The 13,172-nt window shown below is 42.2% G+C and overlaps 1 protein-coding gene across 1 annotated transcript; it reads left to right on the top strand.

The window, feature by feature from the left end:
* The first annotated feature begins 631 nt into the window (after positions 1-631).
* Positions 632-9,908, top strand: LOC119486994 (circadian-associated transcriptional repressor). Its single transcript, XM_037767589.1, has 6 exons — positions 632-811; positions 2,996-3,443; positions 3,770-3,845; positions 4,509-4,587; positions 6,459-6,585; positions 8,291-9,908. The coding sequence occupies exons 2-6, from the start codon at positions 3,036-3,038 to the stop codon at positions 8,675-8,677; spliced, it is 1,077 nt and encodes a 358-aa protein (XP_037623517.1). The 5' UTR covers positions 632-811; positions 2,996-3,035; the 3' UTR covers positions 8,678-9,908.
* The last annotated feature ends 3,264 nt before the right edge of the window (positions 9,909-13,172 follow it).

Raw genomic sequence — 13,172 nt, 5'->3', positions numbered from 1 at the left:
AAACTGAAAACATACTTATTTTAAGCTTAAAATAAGTATACTAATAGCACACTTGAATAAACTTCTTTTCTTGTAAGGGTATAGCCTACGTGACCACAATGCATATTTTTTTTATTTTTGATAGGCCTACTTTTATAGGCTTTAGAGTATTTGAGGTATCGGTACTTCTACTTCAGTAAATGATGTAAATACTTCCTCCACTATACTGGTAAATCTATTCTAAACTTAGAAGGAAATGACTGTCTAGCTCACACACATGCTGAAGTGTCCTTGAGCAAACTCTCACATGAACCATCACAGTCCTGAAACTGCTGACCAGGCCAGCTCAGTTTACTGGCATGCCACACAAGTCACAGCCATCATCCCATCATCCGGGATGATGATATAACGAGGAAGAAAATGCCTGCAGAATGACCAAAACTAGCCCTGGGTTGACTTTTTTGCGCCCCAGCTGCTGAAATGAAACCGATCCGCGTGTCCACGTGTTTGTGTCATTTCCATGTCATTTGCATATGTAAACCGGTCCTCGCCTATCGCTCCGCGGCTGCACCGACACGAGCAGATGATTTGTCAGTCGGGCGCGTCGGAGGAGCGAATGGGAGAGACGCTCCTCGGTAAACCCGCCCTCCCAGACACGTTGCCTTGGGAGAAGCAACACGGGCAACGATTTGCTGGCTGCACCGTGTCCTCCGCTCACACACACTGCACACGTCCAACACATCAGCTGCTCTCTGCTCAGACAGTCCTGCTGGATTTACCCGCTGAACAACGACAAGAGTTGGACCAGCAGCCGCTCTCCATCCCTGGGAAGGTAGGTACCCTCATCTCATCCACATCATCCTCATCATCATCATCATCTCTGTGGAGGTGAAATATTTTATTTAAAAAAAAATCATCCACAGGAATTTTGGTGCAGGCATGCAAATAAAGCAAACATGTATCTATTGTGATGGATTAATATTCTATTATTATTATTATTACATGTCAGATTAAGGTGTGACAGGGATAATTGGTCCTGTCTGTATTTTGGGGTTTTTATACTACCTAACAGTGGCTTCTGCCAAATTTACTATACTGTATGCCTTGACGAGGAAGTCTATTGTGTCTGTTACCCAACCTGCATTTAGGCGACACATTGGATCACTCACTTAATCCTTTTCTGTTTTTCTCTGCGGGAAAGATCTCTAGATGAAGGAATTATTCTCTTATAATTCATATTTATCACTGTTTTTTTTTTTTTTTTTTTATTTAATGAGACTGTGTGTGAAGTGGGCATCTCTATTCATGTGCCCCACCTACACAGGTATAGATGGAGACATGGATATCATAAAGGATATTCTATCATAAAGAAACAGTGTGCTCTTTAAAAGCATGTATGTGTGAGTAGAAGCTGTTATTATCAGTGAGCAATTTGAATGTCTGTCTGAGACACTGTGAATGACTGCAGGCCTGTATTCAAAATGACTATTTGAATAAGTATTTGAATGCTGTTTTACGACAGTTAAATCAAACAAGGAATGTGTATTATAACTTGCTATAAGAAATGACTCGTGGTTGATATCTCCCTGTGTGTCAGTGTGTTGCAGGAAGTCTACTTATAGAAAAGCAAACATGTGACTGAGAAGATGATTGTATTATAGGATGTCTATGCTAGGATATAATAAGATATATGTGAGATGTAATACAGTGTAATATTCCACAAAAGTTTGATGATGGATGCTTTGCATTTGGCACAGATAACACATTTATTTGTGCATATTTTACCTTTGTGTGTTGTGTCGTGTCACGCTTCTTTAAAGGACCATCTGGGATTGAATATTAATATCAACAGTAGAAGGTGTCTTTGATGCTGGACATGTTGATTTTGTACAATTCCAAGTATTTGGATATGAAATAAACTCTTATTACAGCCCTTCCCCGTGCTGTTTGGTAATCTGGCCACTGCACAATCGTTTTCCTCGCACATCGTTTTTGTTCCCACTAAAATTGGTCAAATGTGGTCTCCCTGGAGTAAAATTATAACCCGCATCTCTGTTTTGTTAGAGCTTGTAAAAATCCGTAAATCTGCTCCACCCTCGTCTGTAACAATAAGATCAGAAGGTGGTCGTCCTGTGACAAAGACCTAGGGAGCAATTAACTCTCCTACCCTCAAATCTCACAGGAGGCAAGAGACATGCCAGGCATTAACCACTCAAAACACCCAAAAATAATCCCCGTGCTGAAAATGCTGTCCTCACGTCTCTTTTTATCTGCTAATCACTGAGGAAGCATGTTTGAGAGATCTAAAGATTTCCTCAACCAAATGAAACATCCGTGAAGAACATTTTGGTCAGAGGAGTTTTTTATTCACGAGGCATTCAAACAGTGCCAGTCTCTCATTTTGTAAAATTCCCTTTCCCCCCCCACACAAGTGTCACTTGTGTTGATGGGAGGTCTGCAGTCTGAGGCGCTGGTCGTCATGGTGGCAGACCCCTGCCCCCTTTGAATAAACAAGCTCACAATGTTTATGAATGATTGTGGTGGTAGCAGCTGGCAGGCCCGTTGATGGAGCCTGAATGGGGGTAAAAATACAGTATTTGTTCTTGTCGTGATGTGGCGATTTATAATAGCAACTATTCTGAGATGAAATAAAAAAGATTTGAGCGTACTGAGGGCTTCGCAGGACCATTGTGGACAACCGGGATGTTTGGTGTTTGTTTTGGATGGCGGCTAGTCAGTGTTTACTGGCTCAGGTGTTGCATCTGAAAAAACAAACAGGTCATTGTGGTCTCAACAACTGTGGTCTCACTGCCACCATCTGCTCTGAGTGCTCTTCCGTGTCTGCGCCTTTATTCAGGTCCAGACTAACCTGCAGTGTTTGCCCAAGGGCACTGCATATATTAAAGCCGTTTATATGGCTTGAATTTGGTGCCTTTTTAGCTACAATTTCTCATCTTCATCACTGCTGCTTTTTATGCTTTTCTGTGTGATAACCATGACCTTTCTGTCTGCACAGGTCAGTGATGGTCAGTGCTAGTTAGAGCCTGCAGCCGAGGATGTCTGCTACAGATTCGGACAACTCCATTGACTGGCTGGCTAGTGACAATGAGGACAACGACAGTGAACAGGAGTCTGACTTTAACGGAAAGCACAGCCAGACAGACAGCGCCCCGCCACACCTGGGCCCGTCTGACGGCAGCCGCCGCCGGAGCAGCGAGGTGAAGGAAGGCGACAGTAACTGGAGCAAGGTCAGGGAGGCCTCGGGCCGGGGATTTCCCCCCGACTGCATGGAGGCCTGGGTCAACAGCGCCATTGGACTGTGTAAAACACAACAAGGAGAGAAAACGAATGGCAAAAACACTCAGCAAGCACTGAAGAGACCTCACGGCTCCACAGAGGAGGAGGAGGAGTGCAAGGAACGGCAGCTCAACGTGTCCGAGAAAAACAGAATTTTCAGCAGAAAGGTTAGCACCTCTGACGTGTGTCTGTTTCCCACAAGACGTGGTTGACGGTGTCAGCAAAACTAGAGCGTGCACTATCACCTAGATCAACTCCCCTCCCTGCTGGTTTTACTGGGTGTTTCATGCATCACATTTCCAGTAAAGATGACCCTATAACTACTAGCAGGATTAGTCATGCTTTTCTGAATAACTAGAGTCATTCTGAGTCAGACAGCAGAAGGAGTTTAGGGCTTATCTAAATCATGTTCAGCATATTGATATTATATTAAAATGAACAGCAGTGTGTGGAGTTTGATATCACCTACAAATTAATCTATTTTTGTTTTCAGTGCATGGAGCTACAATGCTACATTCATCCGCTGTCATCTATCTTGAATGGCCTTCGTTCAGGGAGATACAGAGAACGTAAGTCATTTAATATCTTTTTCTGTTTACTCTGTTTTAACAGTTAATAGTTGCGTCTCTTTGCTCCTGTTTTTCTTGTGCCTCAGAGAAAAAATAACAAAGAACAATGGACTGGATAGACAACGTGCCACTCTTTTCGTAATATGTGTCCCTGAGATTTGAGAGCGAGATGTCTGAAATGTGTATTGTTGCAGGGCTATCAAGTAGCAAACCAACTATTTCCTGTGTGTGCACATGTCTATCTTTAACAATGGAGCTCATTTTGGATAAAGCTTCTCAGCAACTCCACTCTTTTAAGAGTTAAAAAACACATTTTAAATGTTATTTTTTTGCCAGTTGAGAGCAATATCACGCTTTCTAAATTAGCTGCCTGGCAGAGGGGAGTGAGAACATGTTGTGCCTCAAAGCAGCTGCTGCTTGTGAGTCGTCTGATAGGCATTGTTAGGGTCTCTGGAAAACAGCGCCATGTTCAGACAGGCTCTGAAAACTGCTTCATTTGGGATCTTTGTCAAACCTTGTGTGACCCAACACTTCCTGGCCACAGAGGCAGGGAGTCTGCTCCTCCCACACACGCATTTCACACAATCCATCTGCTTCACAGACTCACAGCCCTGCTGTCAACACAGTTCACGTGGCTCACGGTACAACTTTCTTCTTTTCCAGGACTCAGCAGTTTCCAGGAGAGCGTGGCCATGGACAGGATTCAGAGGATCATGGGTGTCCTGCAGAACCCCTGCATGGGGTAAGTGTCCTCAGCGTGACCCACAGACTGGAAGCAATGAGCTCTATCTTCTTATAATATTCAGTATATCTCCTGTATGTTATTGTAGCTACAAACACATTTTGAGATATGTGTGTTACTTTTACTGAAATCTTCAGAATCACAACTAAAATACACTCAACCCAACACACAACAATAATAGCTAGACATGGTTCGTGCTGTCTGTGTGTCCAAGTGGTCTACAACATGTCTGTGACACATGGCTCACAGCAGGTTGCCCTGCGAGGAGCCGCCACCACCCCCACACATTCAGGATAAATTTACTGCAGAGATGGCTGGGTCTCGCTATAGCCGGGCATCTTGTTAAAAATGTATCAGGCTCCACTGTGGGAGCAGCACGCTTGTGTCTGCTTGATTAGCTCTCCACTGGCCAGACGGTATAATGGAGTATGATATCACCCCTTTTAAAAGAGAAAGTCTTAGTCCCTGTAATACAGTCATGTTTAAATGTTTTGATGTTTTACATTATAAAATAGCAAATGATTGCCATTCTCAGGCTCTTTAGCATCTGATTTAGCATCTGATATGGTTGAAATCCATATCACAATATCAATAAGATTATATTCTGACTTGACAAAAAACTCCTCACATGTGAATAATGATATTAATTTCCTTTCAATCATTAATTTCAACTACGGCTGCAACAAATGATTATATTCTTCATTGATTAATCTCTCGTAATTGATTAATTTAGTCTATAAGATGTCAGAAAGCCTTCAATTTGCTTGCTTTGTTCGACCAACAGTCAAAAACCTAACAGGATTTAATTTACAATCATTAAATTTGAGAAGCTGTGACCAGTGATTATAAATTATGCAAATTGTTGTTGAGCAATTTTCTGTTGATTGAGTAACCAAACAATAAAAACAATAATTTTTAATTGGACAAAAAAAATTTACAGAAAAATAGCACATTATGATCGCACAAGTCTATAAATGAAATAGCAGCTTCATGTACCATCTTCCTCTGAATTCAAAGCAGCACTACTGGTACCTGTATGGGAGGCAAAGCATCAAGGTATACTGATATAAGATAAAGTGCTGCTGAGACTAATTGGAGCCCTCACCCACCAGCTGCTGCCCTCATATGGGAGACAAAGAGTGGGTGTGGCAGCCTCCCTGCAGACAGCCGGGACAGAGGCTGGAAGGTGGACTAAACCCCTCCCTACCTCCGTCGCTCCCCCCCTCCGTCGCTCCCTGCGTCTGCTCTGTGTTGCCAGCTGGCAGCCCCTGCAGCAACACAATGGTAGATAGGATCAAAGTGACTTTTTTAGCAGTCACTGTTGCGGATAATCTTTCACATGAATTTAACATGCCCCGAATGGAGTATTGCAGGAAGGTCCTGATCATATGACATGGGCTAATCCCTCACCCACCATCTGGTTTTGACGGGTGGGAGTTAATGGTGTGCTGCGCTCTGCTGCGCACCTCCGACGCAAACTGCGTCACTGCCGCGATTAGTTTATTTTCACAATGACGCTGTTGGAGACCGTCGTGGCTTTGGTGTTTTATATTTAGAGGCGAGCGGAGCTTTTATACATCAGGACACGTGTGAGCGCAAGACATGTGAGAAATGTACTTAAGACAACCCCACTCCCCCCCCTTGCACACACACTCACACACTCACATACACACAGGCTTTTCTAAGTGAGTGTAAGTGTTCACCCGCTGTTCAACATTGCCTTTTTCCTGTATGAGCTTGATGGAGAGATAAGATTTCAGAAAAGAGGTTGGCAAGATTATCGGTAGATTACTCAGATTCATGCATGATATCTTGAGTAACTATTTCTCTCCCTGTTTCTTTCTTTCTCTCCTTCATTCCTCTTTTTTCAGGGAGAAATATATTAATATCATTCTAAAAATGGAGGAAATGCTGAAGAGCTGGTTCCCTAATGTAAAACTCCGAGACCAACTCACCGTCACCCAGACAGAGGAAGCTGTTCCCACCAAGAAACCGAAGGTAAAGTTGCACAAAAGCAGAACTGTTGTGTAAGAGCTCTTCGGTTAGAGAGAAGGCCTGCTGCCAAGAACATACGGTGATGACGCAGTGAAAGAGGGACTAAAATATCTATTATTATTTAATCACAGGTCTGGGACAGGAGAGGGGGGATTAAAAGCTATTTTTGCTGAGGTATTACTGCAGTCTGAGGTTCGCTAAGAACAATGACAGAGGAGAAAAGGTAATTTTGGAGGAGGCTTCCTGAGGGGATAAGAAAGGTCAGAATACTCTGGAACATTCCTTTGCATTTAATTGGTAGGGATTTAATTCTGTGGCTAATCCTGACACACCCTCCCATAAACAGGAATGTCATGGACATTTTTTTTTCTTTTGCACATTGTAGCTGGTCATACTGTTTGCTAAGGCAACACAGTAACTTTAAAGCTGCTATGTTAAATAGTTTTATATCAACAATGGATAAAATGACTATTCGTAATGTGAAAGGGGTCAGAATGACGAATTGTGGGAATGACTAAAACCCGATTCTGCAGTTCTCAGCTCCACAGATCATTGTTTATGTGTTATGACTCGCAACTTTACTGTTTTGGTTCACATCGCTCTCATCAGCGCTGTTTTTAGCAACAGCAGGCATCTGTTTTCAGTGATAAAGCTCTGATAAACCCAGAGTACACTACCTGCCCAGCACCAAACAGCAGACAGATTAAGTTAGCAACCAGCTAGAGAACATGCAGTTAGCAGTGAAAAAGCCAACAGATGTTTTTCTCAGGAAGTTGTGAGACCAAAACAAAGCTAGAGAGCGAGTATTGGATTAAAAAAACACATCTTCAAATGAATGTTGCTCTGTGTAAATACTGAATATGTAAATAGGTGTTTGCTAACAAATTAACCGTTTTATAAGGTGATGTGTCAGTGTCGTGTTTTTGTTGTGCAACCTCCAAGTGGCCAAAAAGATCAATTATTGCAGGTTTTAAGGCCACAATGTGTAGATTATTTTTATGTGATTAATACAGCTTTAATATTTTTCTGATGGTATTCTATTTGTTTGTAGAAATATGACAAAATTCCAGTGTAAATTAGTGTAGTTCTTGTGTTGCTTTCAGCCTATTCATCTTAGTGGTCCACAGTCAGATACTTCTACTGAGTTATATTATATGTTATACAGTTTTATATGTTTGTTTGTTTGTTTTTTCATTTTTAAAGCGCCTTTAATATTTGGCAGGGACAATTCTAGAGCTGCAACAATTAATTGATTAGTTGTCAACCATTAAATAAATTAATAAATTGCCAACTATTTTGAGAATTGATTATAATTGTTTAAAAAAAAAAAAAAAAAAAAAAATCTAAATTCTCTGACTCCAGCTTCTTAAATGTGAATATTTTCTGTTTTTTTTTACTCTTTTATGACAGTAAACTGAATATTTTTTAGTTGTGGACATAACAAGACATTTGAGGATGTCATCTTGGGCTTTGGGAAACACTGATTGATATTTTTCATTATTTTCTGGCATTTTATAAACCAAACAATTAATCAAGAAATTAGCTGACTGATTAATCAACAATGAAAATAATTGTTAATTGCAGCTCTAGAAAATTCTACGCATTCTAGGTGAACTCATTTACAGTTTTATTGTTGATCCATCATTGCCCCTGATTAATTAACTACTAAATAATTAAAATTAAACTGTGCTTCCTTCTTTCCTAACAGCTTTCTCCAGTGACCGTCGCTGCAGTCGTGAGCCCCGTCACCGTCAGTGATCCTCCAGCCGGCGTCAAAACCCTGAGAGTCACTGACCTCACTCCTCCCGGAGCCTACTCTGCCAGTAACCTGAAGTGGCTCCACACGTCACCCATCTGCTCCCCCATAGCAGAGCAGGCCCAGGCTGGCCCCAGGCACCTGCTGTCCCCCAGAGACCTAACGCAGGACAACGCTGTGTCCTCCAGCACGGACAGCCACACTAAGACAGACTCGGTGCCCAGAGGCCCTCCTCCGGGAAAAATCAACGCGCCCTGTCTAGAGCGGCTTCTTAAGTCGACAGAAAGCATCATCATCCGCAGGGGGACGGGGGGTTTGACGGACAGCAGCTGGTCCTAGTCCACACAGACGGCTGGGTGTCCAGCTGTAAGCACCGCACAGCCCAGCCTCGCCTTGCCCACCCTGCTGGGAGCCAGTCAGCTCGCTTTGCCCATTCCAGCCTTCAGGAGAGACGGGAGCCTTCAAAAGGGACGTCACCGACTCCACTTTGATGTGGAAGGAGTGTTGACGAACATGTTGTACTCTCTCTGTATGGGAATGTGCCCTCTCTGACATGACAAGTGTCTGCTTTAGTTCCCTTTCGTTGACTTATCTTCTGTTTTTTGTTTGCACTCTTGACTAGCGTGTGTGAGAGTGGGAAGGATAGATTTCACATGCCAAGATCAACGGAGCTAGTGATTTCACAACTGAACTGTTCCCACTGGCTTGTAGATGCAATAATACAGTTTGAGTTATCTGTGAAACCGCCATTATGCCTGAAAGGGAAAGAATTGCAGGAGTAGTTTGTGCTGGAAGGGATTTTTTTCAGATATCCAGACATGTCAGTGGTCTACATATTGTTGTGCTGAAAATGTGGGTGAAATGTGATGTTATTTTCTCCCTCCCCGCCCCACCCCATGACTACACTCTTAAGTTTATTGATGTGACTGTTACTCATTTGTATACTTTATAAATAAGTCTTTTGGTACAACTGTTCTACCTCAGTGGGCACCACGTCACAGTTAGTGAGTAGGAATGTGAACGCTACGCTCAAAAGTCTGGACACCTCGTCTGCGGCGAGCCAAACGGCCTCTGACAGCGAGGTCTGCAGTGCGAGCCGTTCTGCTTGTACAAACAGAGGATGCTCTCTCCGTGGGGATGCTCTCGTGGCCTGACTGGTGCCATTGTAAAGAATGTCAACCGCAGATTTCTTTTTTCGAGTCTCCCAGTAGAAAGGCAAACAGTGCCTGTAACGTCAAGCTGTGCCTGTAAGCCGGTTTGATAAAGAGAGAGAACCGTTCAGAGTACCTGCTCCTCTGTGGGATGTACAAATCAGGAATTCTCACTCTCCTGCCATTTTCCTGTATCGAGTAAATTATTCAGATCTTGCCAACTACTTTCTGTGGTGGAGTAGAACAATTCTTTTATTTTGCCACAGAACTGGACAGTATGTTAGACCAGCAGAGAGGGACAAGGTATTTCTCTGTGTAAATCTTACAGAAAGGTTGTCGATTTACCCTGAAAAGTGGCCTTTATAGTGTGAAATTTTATACTTTCAAAATAAATGTGGTTATATTTGTTTGATGCAAAATGGCTATGGATTGTTTTATTGTGAATTTCCTTAATGCGGGTTGGTAGAAGTTACCGCAGCAATTGCTTAAGGGTTGAGCCTATAATGTTTTTTCACATTGAGTTTGCCACGATTATATTATACATCTTTGTTCTAATGTTCCTCTCCTCGCACCACTTTGCAGTAAAACAAAAAGGCTTATTTTAAAGGGTAAGACACAAGGGGAAAGACCAGCTGTGCCAGCAAAAGGATTCTACAAAATAGCTCATTGTAAGTCTCAACCGAGCTCAATTAAGCATCGAAGATCTGATTTATATCAGTTAGACCGATTAAAGGGTGAACACTCGAAAAGGAGCTCACTTCCTGAAGAAATAATAAGATTCATTGTTTATAAGGCGCTATATAATTTTAAGTTCTGCCGTACAGACAAAGTGAAATCTGTGCTTCTACAGAAGTGCGGTGAAATGTACCCGCTCGGTATCACTTCACATTTCTCAGAAAGTGAGTGTGGGTTTAGTTTTTTCCCCGTACGCGCACTTTCACACACCTGTTGAAAAGAAAGAGAGAAAGAATAACAGTAATGCCTTTGCACGTATCAGGAAAAGGCAATGAGCCGGCTGCTGCAGAAAACGAGAAGATTATGACTGCTGTAGGCTATTTCCTTTTAGTAGCAGTTAAATGCAGTTTCTTAAGTTCTGAGTGATGCACAGTTTTCTGCTCCAACTGCCTGGAGCTATCCTCAGAGCTTCTGAGAAACTACACTGGCAATAGTCATGGTGTACTTCTGCCAACTAGAATTCAAAAACCAAATCTAAAACTGAATACTGCCACCTATAGGTGAAAAAAAAACATGAGTTCACCCTTTGTTGCTCTGCAAACAGAATCACCATAGCTTTATCCTTCATTGTGCGTTAGCACTGCGGTTAACACAGCATGTCATGAAAGCAGTTTTCTTCTTTTCCGTTCTCTCATTTGGAAAATACACATTCTTTAAAACCACAATATGATGCTGCTCTGGAGTCGCCTTTAAAAGCCAACCTTGGTGAACATTTTATTGAAACCACTGGATTCAGTTTCAGTCAGCTTTTTCTTATTCTCTTCAGTAAGAACATGGTATATTCACAGAGGGTGAAAACATAAGTTTGTGGCCTGGAAGACAATCTGTCAGAAAGTTAAGGAGATTAAAAATGGTAGAGGTCTACCATTTGTCTTTCTCTGAATTACACAATGTAGTCACGTGTCTCTTTTTCCAGATTAAAAGGGGTGATTGGCAGGAGGTTGATTACCCAGACTGCATTGTTTCAGCGTTGCCGCCCCAGATTCCATCTCCCAGGGCAAGGCTAATGGTCTGAACTCACGTGCACAGACGACCTGACAGCATCCATATCCAAAGACAGCTGGCACAGATCTGCCTTGCACTCGCCCAGAAGAGGGAAGTTGTTATGAATGTAAGGAAGAGCTGCAGCAACAAAAGGGCACCTTTCTCATAGCGAGTACCAAACCACATTGTGCAGTGATCAGGCTGCCAATGGTGAACATGTGATAGGAAATTGCATGGAAAACCAAAAGCAAGGAATTTAAATGTAATCAAAAATAAGATACTTTATTTGGGTGATTACAAAACAAAAAATGTGTGGCAATAAGGGCTTCAAGGACATGCTCTAAAACTAATATTTCTTCTCATATTTAGTGTATTTTAAAAAAATTACGTTAATTGTGAAAGGTATCCAAATAAGGAATGTTCGGTTTTACTGCTGGCTTGTGAATCTAAAAAGGAAATTCACAAGTGCGCAGAAAAAACAGCAAGTGATAATGAACTAGATGCTCGGTTATGTGTTCATCTATATAAGTGGTATAGAAGTACCTGGTAGCTGTATATACCGATATTACTATGGACAAGCATTCATATTGCTTTCCATTTTAAAGGGTTCACAGAGGTTATGCTTTACAAAATTGATTGATGTCAGAGTTTTTTGTCCGGGCTATGTGTGGGTTAAACTACAAAGACTAATCATTACTGGAGGAGCAGAGATGGGAGCCTTTTGTTCAGAGCATTCAAAGGCGAGTGGGAGAGAAAAAAGGGAGGAGGGAGGAGGACAGGTCCATGGTTCCAGTTGCAAAAAGCTGGAAGGAATAATAAATACAGCTTCATTCTCTCCAGCTTCCCTTTCATTGCAAATTGGCCTTGATTTGAGCTCCAGCTGAGTGCGAAATGACAAGGCGGCGTGGCGTTGAATCAGAGCCAAGGTGGCGGTGCTTCACTCTGCTGCAGTTATTTATATGTACCGTTTCTATGTAGTTCTCAAGTCTAGAGTCAGATGTGAAGTCACTTCCTAATCAGTTAAGAAATACTGTAGCAAATAGCATGAAGTGAGAAACCTCTCAATGCTATAAAAAGGTCTAATTATATACGGTATATACGGTACAGAATGAATAAAGCATTTCCTTTGAAAACTTCCTCAAGCTGTTAAAGTCAAATGACCACATCCTTCTGTAATGCAACAGATACAGTGTTGTGTTAATACTCATGGCTGTAGTGTTTAATCCTGCAATTTTAAAAGGCAGTCACGACCAGAGTCATCACAAATATATAATTATACGCTGCGACCAAAACTGATTTGCTGTCAGCAAATTGTAACCTGCTAGCATCTCAGACCCAGACAAGGATTCATTAACTCCCAAGTCTCAAATGTCAGATACTTAAGTGAGCATTAAAACCTTAACGGTCACTTTGACATGAAATCAAGGCCAGGTGATTCACTTGGAAAATCAAAGCCATTGCATCTGCTCTTTTTCTGAGGAGTCCATCAAAACAAAAACACCGGTATCCTGGATAATTCGCAGGCTGTCAGAGCGGCGGGGGGTTTGGGAGAAAGAACGCCGTGTTTCAGAACATTCTGCAAGAGACTGTCGTACATTTTGCTCTGATCCCCGCAAAGCAAGGAAGGGACTCATTATGTTATTATGAACTGTACAGTGGATTCATTCACACCCTGCAGAGATAATGGTCTCATCTGTCAGAGGACTGAACACCTTTAATTAAGCGACCTGTGAACCCAGAATATCCCCTGCGCAATTATTAGGAGAGCGGGTTACGCAAATGATGAAACAGCCACAGCAATCTATCGCTGCTTCTCACCGGGGAGATTGAGTCACAACTCTGAGGAGTTTGCATAAACGCTGGGGAGGTCTGGGCAGTCATTGTCTCAGCTTTGGTTCATCAAGACAGAAACAAGGCAATTCTTTGTTGTAGCTTATTATTTATTATTTATAGTTTAATGTGGA

This window comes from Sebastes umbrosus, chromosome 4 (assembly GCF_015220745.1).
Source record: "Sebastes umbrosus isolate fSebUmb1 chromosome 4, fSebUmb1.pri, whole genome shotgun sequence".
In the NCBI taxonomy this organism is placed as follows: Eukaryota; Metazoa; Chordata; class Actinopteri; order Perciformes; family Sebastidae; genus Sebastes; species Sebastes umbrosus.
This window is presented reverse-complemented; position numbering and strand designations above follow the sequence as displayed.

What these genes read in the sequence shown, in the direction of transcription:
- LOC119486994 (XM_037767589.1), top strand. Translation starts at nt 3,036, where the DNA reads ATGTCTGCTACAGATTCGGACAACTCCATTGACTGGCTGGCTAGTGAC. An exon ending in TTCAGGGAGATACAGAGAAC is followed by an intron (nt 3,846 to 4,508) that starts GTAAGTCATTTA and finishes CTTCTTTTCCAG; the next exon opens with GACTCAGCAGTTTCCAGGAG. An exon ending in CTGCAGAACCCCTGCATGGG is followed by an intron (nt 4,588 to 6,458) that starts GTAAGTGTCCTC and finishes CTCTTTTTTCAG; the next exon opens with GGAGAAATATATTAATATCA.